At 40.3% G+C, this 17,322-nt stretch overlaps 1 protein-coding gene across 3 annotated transcripts in view; it reads right to left on the bottom strand.

Moving 5' to 3' along the window:
• nod1 (nucleotide-binding oligomerization domain containing 1) overlaps nt 1-17,322 on the bottom strand; it is a 62,404-nt gene that overhangs the window by 28,079 nt on the left and 17,003 nt on the right. For all 3 annotated transcript variants that reach the window (XM_043719286.2, XM_043719288.2, XM_043719287.2), the window contains exons 2-4: nt 10,445-10,735; nt 7,343-7,517; nt 4,468-6,268 (exon numbers count right to left, since the gene is read on the bottom strand). In XM_043719286.2, coding sequence (XP_043575221.1) covers nt 4,468-6,268; nt 7,343-7,517; nt 10,445-10,648 — 2,180 coding nt within the window. In that variant the 5' untranslated portion in view covers nt 10,649-10,735. The remainder of the gene's footprint in view (nt 1-4,467; nt 6,269-7,342; nt 7,518-10,444; nt 10,736-17,322) is intronic.

Raw genomic sequence — 17,322 nt, 5'->3', positions numbered from 1 at the left:
TGGTTTAGAAAAATCAGCAATTGAATTTTAAGACTTCTTGGCTTTTACTTTCAGCTTGCAGAAGATGTAGGTGGCCTGCCCATACAATAAGCAACTGCTACCTTCAATGAAGTAGCTTAAATTTACCTCCCTGTTTAATGTATCGACTCCTCCTCAGGAAGAGAGGAAAAGCAAGATTGTAGAACTGTACTGAAGATAGATGGGGGGTGGGGGTGGAGTCTGCGGGGAGCATTCAATAGTGATATTCAAAATTATGTGGAATTTTACAAAGATGGATAAGTTGTTTTTGTTATAGGCAGAAGAATGAAAAGCCAAAGGACTTGCATTGAATGTGGTCTTAAAGGAAATTTAGAATTTTATTTTAAACTCAGTAAGTTGCTATGATGTGGAATGTATTGCCTAAAGATTCGTGGAACGAAATTGAACAGTAACTTTCAAAAAAGGGGATTGGATATACACTGGGAAAGGACTTGTGAGCAGAACTACTTGGGAAAAGAGCAGGAGAATGGGTAAAAATGAATAGCTCTTTCAAAGACATATTACAGCAGAAACCTATCATATCATCATTTTGTTCAAAAATGATTTTTCAGTTCTTAACAGACACTTGCTCATTCCTAAATAAAAGGGGAAATGCAGCAGATAGTCAAAAGTCTGCAGTACTGAGTTAACATTTCAAATCCAATGTGACTATTCTTCACTTAAGTACAACACTCTGGAAATATTACATTGTTACACAATGATCTTGTGGATGAAGCGTTAGACTGAAGTCTCATTTGCCAATCGAACTGGTCACCAGTCTCCTCTCTAGCAACCTGATTAACTTGGTAAATTACTTTAGTGTTGCGCCTCACCAGGTGGAATTGCATGCTACATTTAATTACAGGACAATGGTAACTATAGTTCAAAAGTAATTAGTGACCTGTAATGTACTCTGGAGCACATTGGCGGATGCAAACATGATGTAGTAGGCATCACAGAGACTTGGTTACAGGGGGGTCAGGACTGGCAGTTAAACCTCCATGGTTTTTCAACTTATCGAAAAGACAGAGAGGTGGGCAGAGGGGGTGGGGTTGCCTTGTTAGTTAAGAACAAAATTAAATCTATGGTATTGAATGACATAGCGTCGGATGGTGTGGAGTCTGTGTGGGTGGAATTGAGGAACCACAAAGGCAAAAAAAACATAAGTGGAGTTGTGTATAGACCTCCTAACAGTGGTCAGGACCAGGGACGCAACATGTACCGGGAAATAGAGAAGGCATGTCAGAAAGGCAAGGTTACATTGATCATGGGAGACTTCAATATGCAGGTGGACTGGGTAAATAATGTTGTTAGTGGATCTAAAGAAAGGGAATTCATGGAATGCTTACAGGATGGGTTTTTGGAACAGCTTGTCATGGAGCCCACAAGAGAGCAGGCTATTCTGGACCTAGTGCTTTGCAATGAACCAGACTCTATAAAAGATCTTAAAGTAAGGGAACCCTTAGGAAGTAGCGACCATAATATGATAGAGTTCAGTCTGGAGTTTGAAAGGGAGAAGGCAAAATCGGATGTAATGGTGTTACAGTTGAATAAAGGTAATTATGAGGGCATGAGAGAGGAACTGACTAAAATAGACTGGAAGCAGAGGCTAACCGGGAAGACAGTAGAGCAAAAATGGCAGGAGTTTTTAGGTATAATTGAGGACACTGTACAGAGGTTCATTCCCAAGAAAAGAAAGATTAACCGGGGAGGGATTAGACAACCTTGGCTGACAAAGGAAGTCAGGAAATGTATTAAAGAAAAAGAGAGATCCTATAAAGTGGCTAAGAACAGTGGGAAATCAGAAGATTGGGAGGGATACAAAAGCAAACAGAGGATAACAAAGAGTGTAATAAGAAAGGAGAGGATCAAATATGAAGGTAGGCTAGCCAGTAATATTAGAAATAATAGTAAAAGTTTCTTTCAGTACATAAGAAACAAACGACAGGCAAAAGTAGACATTGGGCCACTTCAAACTGTTGCAGGAAGCCTAGTGATGGGAGATAAGGAAATAGCAGGAGAACTTAACAAGTACTTTGCGTCAGTCTTCACAGTGGAAGACATGAGTAATATCCCAAAAATTAAAGGGTGTCACGGGGCTGAGTTGAGTATGGTTGCCATTACGAAAGAGATAGTGCTAGAAAAGTTAAAAAATCTTAAAATTGATAAATCTCCTGGCCCCGATGGGATACACCCTAGAGTTCTGAGAGAGGTGGCTGAGGAAATAGCAGAGGCATTGGTTGAGATCTTTCAAGAGTCACTGGAGTCAGGAAAGGTCCCGGATGATTGGAAGATGGCTGTTGTAACCCCCTTGTTCAAGAAAGGATCAAGGCAAAAAATGGAAAATTATAGGCCAATCAGCTTAACCTCGGTTGTTGGTAGAATTCTAGAATCCATCATTAAGGATGAGGTTTCTAAATTCTTGGAAGAGCAGAGTCTGATTAGAACAAGTCAACATGGATTTAGTAAAGGGAGGTCATGCCTGACAAACCTGTTGGAATTTTTTGAAGAGGTAACAAGTAGGTTAGACCAGGGAAACCCAGTGGATGTGGTCTATCTAGACTTTCAAAAGGCCTTTGATAAGGTGCCACACGGGAGGCTGCTGAGCAAGGTGAGGGCCCATGGTGTTCGAGGTGAGCTGCTGGGATGGATTGAGGATTGGCTGTCTAACAGAAGGCAGAGAGTTGGGATAAAAGGTTCTTTTTCAGAATGGCAGCCGGTGACGAGCGGTGTCCCGCAGGGTTCGGTGCTGGGGCCACAGCTGTTCGCATTATATATTAACGATTTGGATGAGGGAACCGGGGGCATTCTAGCGAAGTTTGCCGATGATACGAAGTTAGGTGGACAGGCAGGTAGTACTGAGGAAGTGGGGAGGCTGCAGAAGGATCTTGACAGGTTGGGAGAGTGGTCCAGGAAATGGCTGATGGAATTTAACGTGAGCAAGTGCGAGGTCTTGCACTTTGGCAAAAAGAATAAAAGCATAGACTACTTTCTAAATGGTGAGAAAATTAATAAAGCCAAAGCACAAAGGGATCTGGGAGTGCTAGTCCAGGATTCTCTAAAGGTAAACATGCAGGTTGAGTCCGTGATTAAGAAAGCGAATGCAATGTTGTCTCTTATCTCAAGAGGGTTGGAATATAAAAGCAGAGATGTACGACTAAGACTTTATAAAGCTCTGGTTAGGCCCCATTTGGAGTACTGTGTCCAGTTTTGGTCCCCACACCTCAGGAAGGACATACTGGCACTGGAACGTGTCCAGCGGAGATTCACACGGATGATCCCTGGAATGACAGGTCTAACATATGAGGAACGGCTGAGGATACTGGGATTGTATTCGTTGGAGTTTAGAAGATTAAGGGGAGACTTAATAGAGACGTACAAAATAATACATGGCTTGGAAAAGGTGGATGCTAGGAAATTGTTTCAGTTAAACGAGGAGACTAGGACCCGTGGACACAGCCTTAGAATTAGAGGGGGTCATTTCAGAACAGAAATGCGGAGGCATTTCTTCAGCCAGAGAGTGGTGGGCCTGTGGAATTCATTGCCACGGAGTGCAGTGGAAGCCGGGACGCTAAATGTCTTCAAGGCCGAGATTGATAGATTCTTGTTGTCTCGAGGAATTAAGGGCTACGGGGAGAACGCTGGTAAGTGGAGCTGAAATGCGCATCAGCCATGATTGAATGGCGGAGTGGACTTGATGGGCCGAATGGCCTTACTTCCACTCCTATGTCTTATGGTCTTATGGTCTTATGTAAATACAAGCACTTTCAGAGAATAGTGAGCTGTCCAAGGTGTTGACTATCAGATGAACACAAAAATTACCATCGCACTGCTTTAAAAAAAACTAGGCTAACTCTTTTCAGTGTCATAGCTCCTACAAATATTACTTAAAAAGATTTCTACTGCTCGTGGGCCCTTTACCTGGGCAAATTGACTGCCACATTTTCCTACATTACAATAATGGTTACATTTCAAAACTACTTCATTTGTTATGAAGCAGTTTGGGACATCCTAAAAGATAAAAATCTTTTTTTTCCCCTTTCCTTTCTACTTTGGGGTGGCACAGTGGCACAGTGGTTAGCACTGCTGCTTCACAGCGCCAGAGACCTGGGTTCAATTCCCGCCTCAGGCAACTGTCTGTGTGGAGTTTGCACATTCTCCCCGTGTCTGCGTTGGTTTCCTCCGGATGCTCCGGTTTCCTCCCACAGTCCAAAAATGTGCAGGTTAGGTGAATTGGCCATGCTAAATTGCCCGTAGTGTTGGGTAAAGAGGAAAATGTAGGGGAACGGGTCTTGGTGGGTTGCTGTTCGGAGGGTTGATGTGGACTTGTTGGGCCGAAGGGCCTGTTTACACACTGTAAGTAATCTAATCTAAATTAGACAACAAATACATTAATACAGGGAGTTAGACATTTTCATGACAAACGGAAGAGAATATCTGAAAACATACCTAACTACAGTGAGTTTATCGAAACAAGGAATTAGTTCCTTCACTCCATAGTCATTGATATTATTGTTGTCCAGTTCAAGTGCAATTGATTTTTTACGATGACGTAATATGTTTGCAATTGCACTGCAGTCAGCAGAGAATGCATTGCAGAAAGTGAGCTTGATATAATCTGCGCAAATCCCCTTTGCTGCAAGACTGGCTACAGCTTCACTCTGGGTTTCAAAAATGTAGCGCATTAACCAGACAAATCGGGGCAAGGCTTGCACTCTACAAAATTCTTCAAATGGTGCTTGAGGCAGATTTTTTAAGTGTGACTTTACGCAGTCGGCAAGGTAGGTCTTGAGTGCTGACCGCTTTTTTTGGATACTCCCTGTGGAAGATAAATGTTTGAATAAGTCCCTCTTAGCTTTACACAATAGGCCACAGAGGAAAAGTGTGGTGAACTGCAGGTGTTCATTTGTTTCAAATGGGTCCTTTCTGTGATGTGACTTATAACCCAAACATCTCAAAAAAACAATATTGGCTTGAGGTCCAGTCAAATAGTGGTCACATTTTGAAAAAAACGTAATGATTTCCTTCGCTCGAATTCTTTCGTTAACAACCAGGAAAAACGCGGTGAAAAATGACTGGAGGGTCAGATGAAGGAACTCATAGGTTGATTGGTTCCCACATCCATCGTAGTGGCCTGCACTCTTGATAAAGCCCAACTGTAAATCCTCCTCTGAGATACCAGCCGCTGTGATTTGCTCCTGACTAAAGATGAAGTTATTGCTTTCGATTCCCTCTTTTGCTAATTTTCCCAACCTCATCAGAGAATCTTTCTTCGCTTTGAATGTCTCACTTTGACTTTTGTTTCTTTTGTTCAACCTCGTTTTGGAAGAATGGTTTAAGAAAACCTCTAACATCAATAGGTAGATGTCAGTCAACGTTACATAATCCAACATTTGCTGAGAGTTACATTCTGACTGTAAGTGTTCATAACATTTAAATATAATCCAGCAAAACAATGGCACTGAACATAAACTACAAAGGTGAGGGTTTGCTTCCAACTGGGTCAAAACCAAAGTTTGATGGGGTTGGTTTTTGAAGAACTTCTTTAAATATTGCAATAAATGGTCCTTTGTAAAGCCCTTCAGTGTCACTCTTTTTCTCACCATTCTCAATGGTAGATTTGTACCAGTTCTGGCAGTCAATAATTTTTTGGAACCTTTTAACAACTTTCCTCGGAGAAGGTTCATCAACAGGGTGATAGGATGTGTGGGATCAAAGGGTGAAGAGACATCAGGGATATCACTAAGGTCACAGTCAACACTAATTTCATCAAACCCGTCCAGTGTGAAGAGGACAGAGTCTGGGTGTTGTCGGATGTAACTAAATATCTCATCAGTGTCTTTGTCAGGGTAACAGTTGTATTTGAACAGTAAATCTCTGAGAGAAATCTTATCTTCCTCTCTAAAGCTATTGAATATTCGGCATCTAAATTTGAAGAAGAATTTAACATTAGCACAGAGCTCTCCTTTGGACCACAGGTTCTGAAGTCTCTGGAGCAGTATGGTCTTGCCAACCCCAGCATCACCAGTTACAAACACTGTGTCTGCATCCTCATTGATGATTCCAGTGTCACTGAACAAATCCTCCAAGTTGGAAATAGTTCCTTTTGTTTCATTGACTCCATTGATTAGTTCCATAAGTGTCTCGGTGTAAGCATCATCCAGCAAGATGTCTTCTTTCTGGACGTACGAAGTGACGAACTTTGTGTCCTGCCGTAGGCCATGTTTAATCTTTTGAATGTACTGGCAGACTAGAAAGAGAAATGCAAAGTTATTGCAACCTGTTTTTACTCTCCCATTATAATCATAACAATAGGCCTAATCACTGTATACCATTTTGGTTAACTGTTGAGATCAGTAACAGTACCGAGAGATAAATACTACTAAAAGAAGGTTGAACAGACTGGAATTCTTGACTGTAGAACAGAGAATATTGAAGGATGGTATGTATTGGATTGATGGGGCAGATGCAGAGAAAATCTTGTCACTTACAGGAAGGCCAAAACAAAGGACCATAAATACAAAATTGCTGCTAAAAGGTCTTCATCCAAAAACTGGTAAGAATATCAAACTTGCTGTCACAGAGTAATTTAATGACTAGCATTGATGTATTTAAGAGGAAACTAGATATATGGCGAAAAGGTTTGATGAAAACACGTAAAGGAAAGCTTGTTAATTGTGGTATAAATCATTTGAGGCTCCTTCCGAGCTGTAAATTGTTGTAATTCAATTAGAAATCTCCTAAAAATAACTTTAGACATGTTATTTTGGTCATAATTTTGTTCTTGGGACAAAGAAATCTCTATTATGCTCATCATTCTCCCTTGGCCTTTCTAAGATAATTTACAATAATGATGGAGACTGTGAACAAATGGCAAGTCCTAGAGAGGATATGGTGGAGGCACTATACCAAACCATAGGGATAAAAGCTAAGATATATACAATCCAGAAGTAAAGAACATTAATGAATATTCAAAATGTATAATTAATAATAATCTAGCTGATTTCTCATTATGTTGTAAAGGAAGAATCAAATCAAGTGTAGTCTTCAGGTGAGTAGGGAATCAAAAAGCAGCAATCATTATAATCAAGTCTTCATTTTAAAGTCACATGTCATTATTTTTGTTTGTGTATACTATAAATCCCCATACACTGCTATAATGAACAATTCATGTACACATGTCAACTTGTAATTGTACATCCCTGCCACTATCAAATTACTACTAGGAGGAAGATGTAATTATTATGTGACAGGTTACAATGACAAAAACTGAAAGGAAGAGAGATTTATAATAATTTATTAGACACGTGTAAGAAATACTTACCAGCATCTGTGATAATTACTGATTTGCCTAGTATGTGTTCTGATGGTTGATACTCTATTTCTTTCAGCCATGGGCTAAGGTCTGTGTAAATCTCATTGGCCTGGTGCAGAATGTGTATGAAATACTCTGCTGTTTCTTCTCCTTTGCTCTCAACCAGATCCAATATTTTTCGAACCTAAAAGAAACCATGCTACAGAGTAAGGGATGGTGCAGACTGTCACCAGGATCACAAATCAGTCTGGCTGTAAGATCATTACTTGGATAATCTCCAACCAGTTCCCAATAGGCTACACAGCAAAGCAGTCCTTAATATGGCACAACCCGGCAAGTTGGAATTGTTCATGGGATCAGGGCTTTGCTGCCTACTCAACATTTAATACCCATCCCTAATTGCCCACAGGGTAGCTAAGAGCCAACCATTTGGCTGTGACCTGGAGTCATTACAGGCCAGACCAGGCAAGGATTTTTACGGCAATCCATACTGTGGTTACCATTGGGCTAGCTTTTATATTCCAGACTTCCACTGAATTCAAATTTCAGCATTAGCCATTGAGGGATTCGAACCCCATGGAATTAGTCTGGGACTCTGGATTACTAGTCCACTGATTTCACCAGTACACTATTACCACCCCAAGCATGTTTCAGCCAAGTCAGGAATCACTTGTTCTGCAATGCTACATCCAACTGTGTCTTTACCCATGAGACAGTGACAGCCTTAATTTGAAAGATACTTCCTCATACAAACACATTTTAAATTTCTTACTCTAGTGCCAGGATTGGAGACCCAAGATTAGCTAAGCATCACTGTGCTTTGTTGTATGTCGAAAATCTCCTGTTCACAAACACTATAAACTGTAACACTTACCATGCAAAAATCTCAAATATGTCTACATAGGTAATGCAAAAAACAAATCTCACATAAAATCTTATCCTAAAAAAAATCACTCAAACTTCTTTTGTAAAAGAAAATCTGTTTGTGGTTTCCCTTGCCCCTCAACAATTCAAATTTCCAAATCCTGTCGAATAAAGTTCCAAACATTTAATTTGAACTGAGGCATTTACCAATGTCGCACTGACATGATTTAACAATGAGTTGCCTTTTCCGGATTTCAAATTCTTCATCAAAGCTCTCTCTGCAAGACCTCTGACTATTTCAAAAGATGTGGAGGTGCTGGTATTGGATAAGGGTGGACTAAGTTAAAAAGCATGCAACACCAGATTATAGTCTAACAGGTTTATGTGGAAGAACTGTGAGGAGACAAGTTTTTAGAATATTTTTTCACAGCAAAAATGAAAAACCATACATATTTCAAACATGCAGATGTGATTGGTGGGTTAGGCCAACTCATGATTGCTTAAAATGTCTATTTGAGGCCCAACTTTTTTGAAATGGTTAAAAAAATCTCACAACACCAGGTTATCATCCAACAGGTTTATTTGGAAGTACTAGCTTTCACAGCTCCGCCCCTTCATCAGGTAGCTCTGGAGCAGGATCTTAAAATATAGAATTTATAGCAAAAGATTACAGTCTCATGCAACTGAAATGATATGTGGAACAAACCTAGATTGCTGTTAAGTCTTTCAACTTTTAAAATGAGTTGCAGGTTTTGGTTCATTCATATACTCATTCATGCTCATACATACACATATAAGTCTATGGGGTGAATTTGCATTTGCAGTATTGTATTTGCAGACAAATATTTTGATCAAAAAGCATACAGTCTGCAGGCAGTTAGTCCATGTAACATTTTATAAATTCCTACTTTGGAAATAGAACCAGTCTGACTCGAGATTGAGACACAAACTCTAACCTCACACCTTTAATGCATTATCTGAGCTGAGATGTCTCCTTTTTTATAAAACCTTAAGTTCTCTCAAGAATGTGACTTAAAAGAAGTTCTGGGATTAATGAACTACAACCTGCAACCCATTCTAAAAAATGAAAAACTTAACAGCAATCTAGCTTTGTTCAATATATCGTTTCAGTTGCATGACACTGTAATCTTTTGCTATAAATTCTGTGTCTTATGGTCTTGCTCCACAGCTGCCTGATGAAGGAGCAGCACGCTGAAAGCTAATATTCCAAATAAACCTGTTGCTTGGTGTTGTGAGACTTTTAACTATTTCAAAGGGTAGGGCCTCAAAGAGATATTTTAAGCAATCATGAGTTAGCTTGACCCACCAATCACATCTGCATTATTGAAATATGTGTGGTTTTGCAGAATTTCCCAGCAAGCCATTTTTGCAGTGAAAAAATATTTTTTAAAAACTTGTCTCCTCACAGGATCTGGTGGGTTTTTCTCAGTTGAAACCAAAGATTGGATTCTCAAAGCATTTTTATCTTATATGTGGCATTACTGGAATAATTTAACCTAATACATCCAATGGGAATGGAGAGGGTTTGGGACTGTGCACACCTTACAACCGGTTCAATATTAATTTCCAATGAAATTAATTACAAGATTTCCTGCCCCAGTCTGTGTTCACAAATCCTTAACTTGTATTCCCTGAGCCATGAACTGCATCAAATACTCTCAGATTCTCTTTCAGAGATCTCTCAGATCCCTGCACCTCTCCTCCCTATAATAGCAGGACTTGCTTCAGAACTCCCCTCACCAGTGTTACCAGAACCACCTCCCATACTCCTCATATCATTCATGCCAAGCTATGCTCCTTCATGTCTCCAACATGGCTTCTCAGATCCTCCATGCCGAGCGGTGAAATGCTGTAAATGGCCAATGAACCCCATGGTGACAACAGGAGAAGTTAAAAGAAGTCTTAGAAGCAAACAGTCATTCATTCATTTTTGTTAACAACAGCCCAGGGAAAGTGTCAATTATCGGGACCTTTAAAGTATTAAGAGCGTAAATTAAAATCACTAGAAATTTCTTTGTCTTGTATAAATAAACATTGTGTAGAATAAAGCAGAGAGCCAGAGTTACCAATCAAACACTGTTTTCTCTGAGCTGTTTCCATGCTCAGACAGAGATGTGTACTCTCAGCCTAGCAGCACTATGTATTCTTGGCTGCCATGCCTTTTGAGTATTTCTGGCATTTTCTGCTTCTTTATCAAACAGTGAGGTGTAAAGCATCTGTCATTACCTTTGCTGCTTGCGTAGGATGCTGCTGGGACAGCTCAGCCTCTTCAGTGGAAATGTATTCATGCTTTATCAGGTTTTTCAGCACACACTCTGTGTTCTTGATGCAACCAACTAAGACCTCTCGGTGCAACTTCAGCAACTTGGTAAATGAGTGTGCTGAAACTATTGACACTTGATGCAACCCAGGCTGGAACACTGTATCCATTATCGCAGAAGCATCCTTCGATAGTCTTCCCTTGCCAAGTGGGTCGTCAAGATGAAGGAGTTCATTTTTGAATTCCACATCACATATCTATGTAAATCATAATATATTAAAATTATAAAAGTGAAAATATTAATACCAATTAAAACATGCTAATATTAAAAAACAGATAACAATGCAAAACATGAAGGCAGCCCCTTGGCACATTGCTTCTGTGCCAGTTCTTTATCACAGAAATCCATACTTATTCCCAGCATCCATTCTATCCTTGTAGCCCGAAGCATTCCTTTATTTCAAATGTTCATGCACTCAAGATTATCATACCTCTTTTATCCTGGAGCCTATGCTCCAAATTATAACATCAATAATGCTTTGTATTCCTTTAATCCCAAGTACTGGCAACCAATTTCCATGGAATTTGGTAAATGACCCCTGGATCTCCCTTTTCTTCCATGTCCTTTCTTTAAGTGTTTACGCACAAAATGCATTACCTACCACTTGGCCATACAAACTGTTTGGGCCAAATGGCCTCAACATTTGTCAAAAAAACTTTAGAAGTGCTTGGTTTTGAGATTAAAGCAACATTTTGTAGATCTTTCCCATCAATGAAGATCAACTTGATTTTCATTACTTGCAGGGGCCGATAAACTCTAAGTTGAGTAGTTTTGTTTTACCGGTTAGTTAGCTCAATTAGCTGTTTGGCTGGTTTCTGATTCAGAGTGACACCACCAGCATGGGTTCATTACTGGATGACATTCCCATTACTGCATGATATTCCCAAGAAAGACCCTTCTTCCCAATGTCTCCCTCATCTGAGGCATGGAAACCTTCAGGTTAAACCACCACCACCAGTCATCTCTCTCTGAAGAGTGGGCAGCCCTATGGTCTGGTAAGACTTTTTGATCTTATTCACATAAATTCAGTGAATGTTGCAAAGGTTTTGTAAAACAGTCCCAAACTACAGTCATTCAATGATAGAATCATTGTTCATGCTTTAGTTAAACCGCTGGAAAGTCATTTAATCATCAGTCCTGAGTATTTTAATGAATACTTAGGCCTTTGTTTCCCCTGAAGAACTGCAACCATGGAGTGAACAATACCTTCCTGTCACAGCAATTTGGTTTTGATTCTTTGATAAGAGTTCCTCAGCCTGTGTTTATGTTCAACATCATGATATACGACATACCTCAAAATATACTGTGTCTTTGCCAATGTCTTGTCATCTGGACAAGAATTTGGCATTAATTCAGAATCCCTTTTAAGTGATCTTACTCGTTGCTTTCCTTTTTGCTGAATTACCAGGGTATAAGCTATGTTGACCAGAATAGGATGTCCATGCCAACATCAGTCTCATACAGTATTAGAAAGATATAACTGGGCCATGGTTTCTCCACATGATTCCAACTTAGGTAGCAAGCATGTTCATGAACGTAATCCATTGACTGGATTTTAAGGGACAGCATCATCAACACCCCATCCTTGCCCAAATGTCATGGAGGAATCATTCATGATCCCAAGGGTTATGCTGCAACAATCTAACACTGGGTGCACATCAATTGCATTGAGTAAAGGTTTCCACCGCTTTCCGAGGAAGAATTCCTGCCTTAGAGCGCTGTCGGCCAATCGCATTGGTCCTTTGTTCTACAATCCCAGAAGTGCCCCCAGTAGCCACTGTTGGGACTAAAGGCCATCATCAATGCTGAGGAGTCCAGGGTGTGCCAAAGTCAGAGCTCACAGCAAGGTGAGAGGGTGAGTGGGAACGAGGAGTGAAGCTATGGAAATATTCTTACTCAGTATACTTACTAAACCAACACGTACTTATATAGGAAGTCAAGGAAGATAAAAGTAGTTAATTGGTAAAATTAAAAAGCTAGAATTCAGCAAATGGAAATAATAAGCTGTACACAGCCCCTTCTGATAGGAGTCCAGTCAATATCAAAATTAGGGATCAGATTTAATCCAAAAGTATCTTATTGCTTTTGGTCATTCCACACCAGCCACACAGTCTTTATATATAGCATTCTACAGAGCAATGTAGTAACAAGAGTTGTTTCAGTAATGAATCCTTGAAAACAAAAGTCAGCAGCTATTTCTGTGAACAGACTACTTACATTTCTGCAACTGCACTGATCTGAACTTGTGATCATATTCTTTGAAGTCTGTCATGTGCAGGAAAGGAACTGACACACAGATGAGCGTACTTTCGGAGCATTTTGACAGATTGGAACAGAATACAGCTTTCCTCAAAGACAGGATTGCTACATAAATGGAAGTTTATGCTTCTGAGTAAGATCAACTGTCATTCTGACCTTCAGACACGGCAAAGACCTTCTCCACTCAACTTCAGTCATGTAATTGCATTCAAATGATCCAGTCAAACAATGTCAGTCTGCTCAACGGTGTTCACATGTGACTACACAGCCATCATTGTCAGTGATGATCTGCTAGGCACCTCCTTATAGTATCAAGGCTAATACCAGAATGCAGCAACCACCTCCCCACCCTCAAAGTAACACACTGGTTTTCCAACAACTGGACAATTGGAAGTAGCTGAGATAAATTGATAAGTTTAATAGGTACATATTTACCTGACAAGCAACCAAAAATGAACATGTTTCTTTTCTCCTTTTCAATTTATCTGAGTTATTATTCCACCGTAGCAGATGGCAGAATTTGAATTCAATTTTTAAAAAATATGAAATTAAAAGTTTAACAATGACCATAAAACCTTTGTTGTCATAAAACCCATCTGGTTCATTAATGCCCCTCATGGAAGGAAAACTGCCATCTTTACCTGGTCTGACCTACATATAGAATATAATCCCTACAGTGTGGAAATAGGCTCTTGGGGCCCAGCAAGTCCACATTGACCCTCCGAAAAGTAACCCACCCAGAACCATTCCCCTACATTTACCCCTGACTAATGCACCTAACCTAGGCTTCTCTGAACACTATGGGAAATTTAGCATGGCCAATTCACCTGGCCTGCACTTCTTTGGATTGTGGGACGAAACCAGAGTAAACCCACATAGACACAGAGAGAATGTGCAAACTCCACACAGACAGTCGCTTGAGGCTGGAATCGAACCTGGGTCCCTCGCGCTGTGAGGCAGCAATGTTAACCACTGAGCCACTGTGCCATTTGACTACAGGCTCACAGCATTGTGGTTGAATCTTATCAGCCTTGTGAAATAATCTAACAGGCTACTAAGGTCAAGGTCATCCAGGGATAGGCAACAAATGCTGGCTCAGCCAGCAACGCCCACATCCCATGAATAAATTTAAATAATGAATATTTTCTTTCTTATTTTACTATTTAGCAGTCAAAGATATGCACCGAGACTCCTTATTCTAGCTCAATCTAGAGACACAGGCTAAACACCATCTTCACTTGGATAGTGAGGAGGGCTATTATCGGCTGCAAAGGGACTTAGATATGATGCAGAGCTGGGCTGAGGAGTGGCAGATGGAGTTCAACCCTGTCAAGTGTGAGACTGTCCATTTTGGAAGGACAAATAAGAATGCGGAATACAGGGTTAACGGTAGGGTTCTTAGTAAGTTGGAGGAGCAGAGGGATCTTTGAAAGTTGCCACTCAGGTGGATAGAGCTTGTAAGAAGGCTCTGCAGCTGTCATTTTTATTTTCAAGTTGAATGCCATTTAGAAATATTTCTGGCTATGAAATATTTTGAAGAGCTGGAATTTAGAAGGAACATTATTAACCAAGGGAACAATTAACACAGAATGAAGGAGTTTGTTGAATAGAACATAGAACAATATATTAGCATTCATTAGCAGAGGGATTGATTCAAGAGTCGTGAGGTGATGCTGCAGCTGTACAGGACCTTGGTAAGGCCACATTTGGAGTACTGTGTGCAGTTCTGGTCGCCTCATTTTAGGAAGGATGTGGAAGCTTTGGAGAGGGTACAGAGATTTACCAGGATGTTGCCTGGAATGGAGAATAGGTCGTACGAGGATAGGTTGAGAGTGCTAGGCCTTTTCTCATTGGAACGAAGAAGGATGAGGGGTGACTTGATAGAGGTTTATAAGATGATCAGGGGAAAAGATAGAGTAGACAGTCAGAGACTTTTTCCCCGGGTACAACAGAGTGTTACAAGGGGACATAAATTTAAGGTGAAGGTGGAAGGTATAGGGGGGATATCCGGGGTAGGTTCTTTACCCAGAGAGTGGTGGGGGCATGGAATGCACTGCCTGTGGGAGTGGCAGAGTTAGAATCATTGGTGACCTTTAAGTGGCAATTGGATAGGTACATGGATAGGTGCTTAAGCTAGGACAAATGTTCGGCACAACATCGTGGGCCGAAGGGCCTGTTCTGTACTATATTGTTCTATGTTCTATTCAACAACCTCCTTCATTCTGTGTTAATTGTTCCCTTGGTTAATAATGTTCCTTCTAAACTCCAGCTCTTCAAAATATTTCATAGCCAGAAATATTTCTAAATGGCATTCAACTTAAAAATAAAAATGACAGCTGCAAAGCTTCAATGTCCTTCCAATCATAGAACTCCCATTGAAAAGCAGGGACAGTCAATTACTACCAATTTAAAATTAGATTAACCACATTTCTGACAGTCATTCTGCAGACTGTATATTTAAAGTATTTACTTGATTGATGCATGTCTGTGGGGAGATTCCATCGCTACATGTTGATTATATTCTTTGTATCCTCAATTCGAAATGAGTCCTGCGTGACAAATTTGCAACTTAGCATCAATAAATGCATCCAGTTCTTTCAGAAAAAGAATGCTGGCCATCAGAGTCTGGGGATTTGTTGGATTTTTGTTCCTAAAATTTCTTCAGTATATTTCTCTGCTGATACTTAATTTCTAGTTCCCTCACTCCCTTTTTTACCTAGGTTGCCCACTATTTCTAGTGCGCAACTTGTATCTTCTATGGTGAAGACAAAAACAAAATATTTGTTCAATATTTCTGCCATTTCCTCATCTTCTCTTGCCTCTACTTCTCAGGGATCAGTGCTTACATTAGCTATTCTCTTCTGTTACTATACTTGTAAAGGTTCTTAAATCCAGTTTGCTATACCTTGTTAATTTGCTTCAATCTTTTTATCTTTATCATGGCCATTTAATGGTTTCTAAACCATTACTAATTCACGTTCTTTGCAATCTTTTAAGCCTTTTCTTTTTCACCTAGTAGTATTCTTAAATTTCCTGAGTATGTCACTGATGGATCTTTCTTGCTGAGTGTTTGTGCATCAATGAGATGTATTTAATAAAAGTGGGAATGGGGCCCAGTTCTAAGATGGCAATGGTTAACAGGAGTGCTGTGAAACCAGTAGGGATGTTCCTGTTCTTCCTGTATCACCTTTTAATCACCTATATTTTTAATGGCAACTGTGTGCCACTGTAATAACCTACATTTATGTACTGTCTTTAATGCAGCAAAATGTTTGCCAACAATAAATGAAACAAGCCCAGCCCCTAGATCATGTTATACCATACTCTATCTGAAGGCACCTTCTTCGTTCATTATCCTCTTATAATTCCTCCGAGCCATTTTCTTGGCAATTTTCATCAGTATTGATATTGTGCTGCCTGCCACTCTCCGGAGCACAGCATGGAAGCAGGTCCAAGTCTACCTTTCCCAGAGCAGGATCAAAACAGTGTTGTTGGCATTATGCCAATCCACATGCTAGCTATTTAAGCTAAAATGCTGCTAAAAGCCTACACTGCCCAATTCTTCAGAGGGGATCTAATTTAGGCATTAGGTTCATCATTAGCATTCACATGGGGTCTAATGCTTGTCTTAGGTGGTTTCCTCGGAGGCCTGATAATCAAAAAATACCAACTATGGCATCCAATATATTTCAAACATCCTTGTAATGCTGTAGCCTATAGCTTAGCACAATCAGTCACTTGTGTCTCCAGTTTTGCATCCAAAAATCAGGAGGGAATAAAGGCCAATTTCTCAGCTCGAATACTACCAACAGATATGTACAAGGCTGCTGATGAAAACAGAAGAAGCAACTGCTAGTGAAGTGACTATGAAAGTCACGGCTTGTCAGACTGACGCATTCTTGGACTGTAAGGTGCCAAATAAAAAAGGAAAGTATTTCAATATCTGTGAATACACAGGGAGGAAATAGTGGAAAGTTATTGCCAATTTCCCCTCACACATGCTATTTCCTTCTCAAATAACAGAAACAGACAGAAGCCAGTCTATTTTTTAAACAGCTTTGCAGGGTAGACAATAGACAATAGACAATAGGTGCAGGAGTAGGCCATTCTGCCCTTCGAGCCTGCACCACCATTCAATATGATCATGGCTGATCATCCTTAATCAGTATCCTGTTCCTGCCTTCTCTCCATAACCCTTGATTCCACAATCCTCGAGAGCTCTATCCAACTTTTTCTTAAATGAATCCAGAGATTGGGCCTCCACTGCCCTGTGGGACAGAGCATTCCACACAGACACCACTCTCTGGGTGGGTGAAAAAGTTTCTCCTCATCTCTGTCCTAAATGGTCTACCCCGTATTTTTAAGCTGTGTCCTCTAGTTCGGCACTCATCCATCAGCGGAAACATGTTTCCTGCCTCCAGAGTGTCCAATCCTTTAATAATCTTATATGTCTCAATCAGATCCCCTCTCAGACTTCTATACTCAAGGGTATACAAGCCCAGTCACTCCAGTCCAGTAAGGTAA

This window comes from Chiloscyllium plagiosum, unplaced genomic scaffold (genome assembly GCF_037043375.1).
Source record: "Chiloscyllium plagiosum isolate Xiang-an unplaced genomic scaffold, Cpla_swu_hap1 HiC_scaffold_34, whole genome shotgun sequence".
In the NCBI taxonomy this organism is placed as follows: domain Eukaryota; kingdom Metazoa; phylum Chordata; class Chondrichthyes; order Orectolobiformes; family Hemiscylliidae; genus Chiloscyllium; species Chiloscyllium plagiosum.
This window is presented reverse-complemented; position numbering and strand designations above follow the sequence as displayed.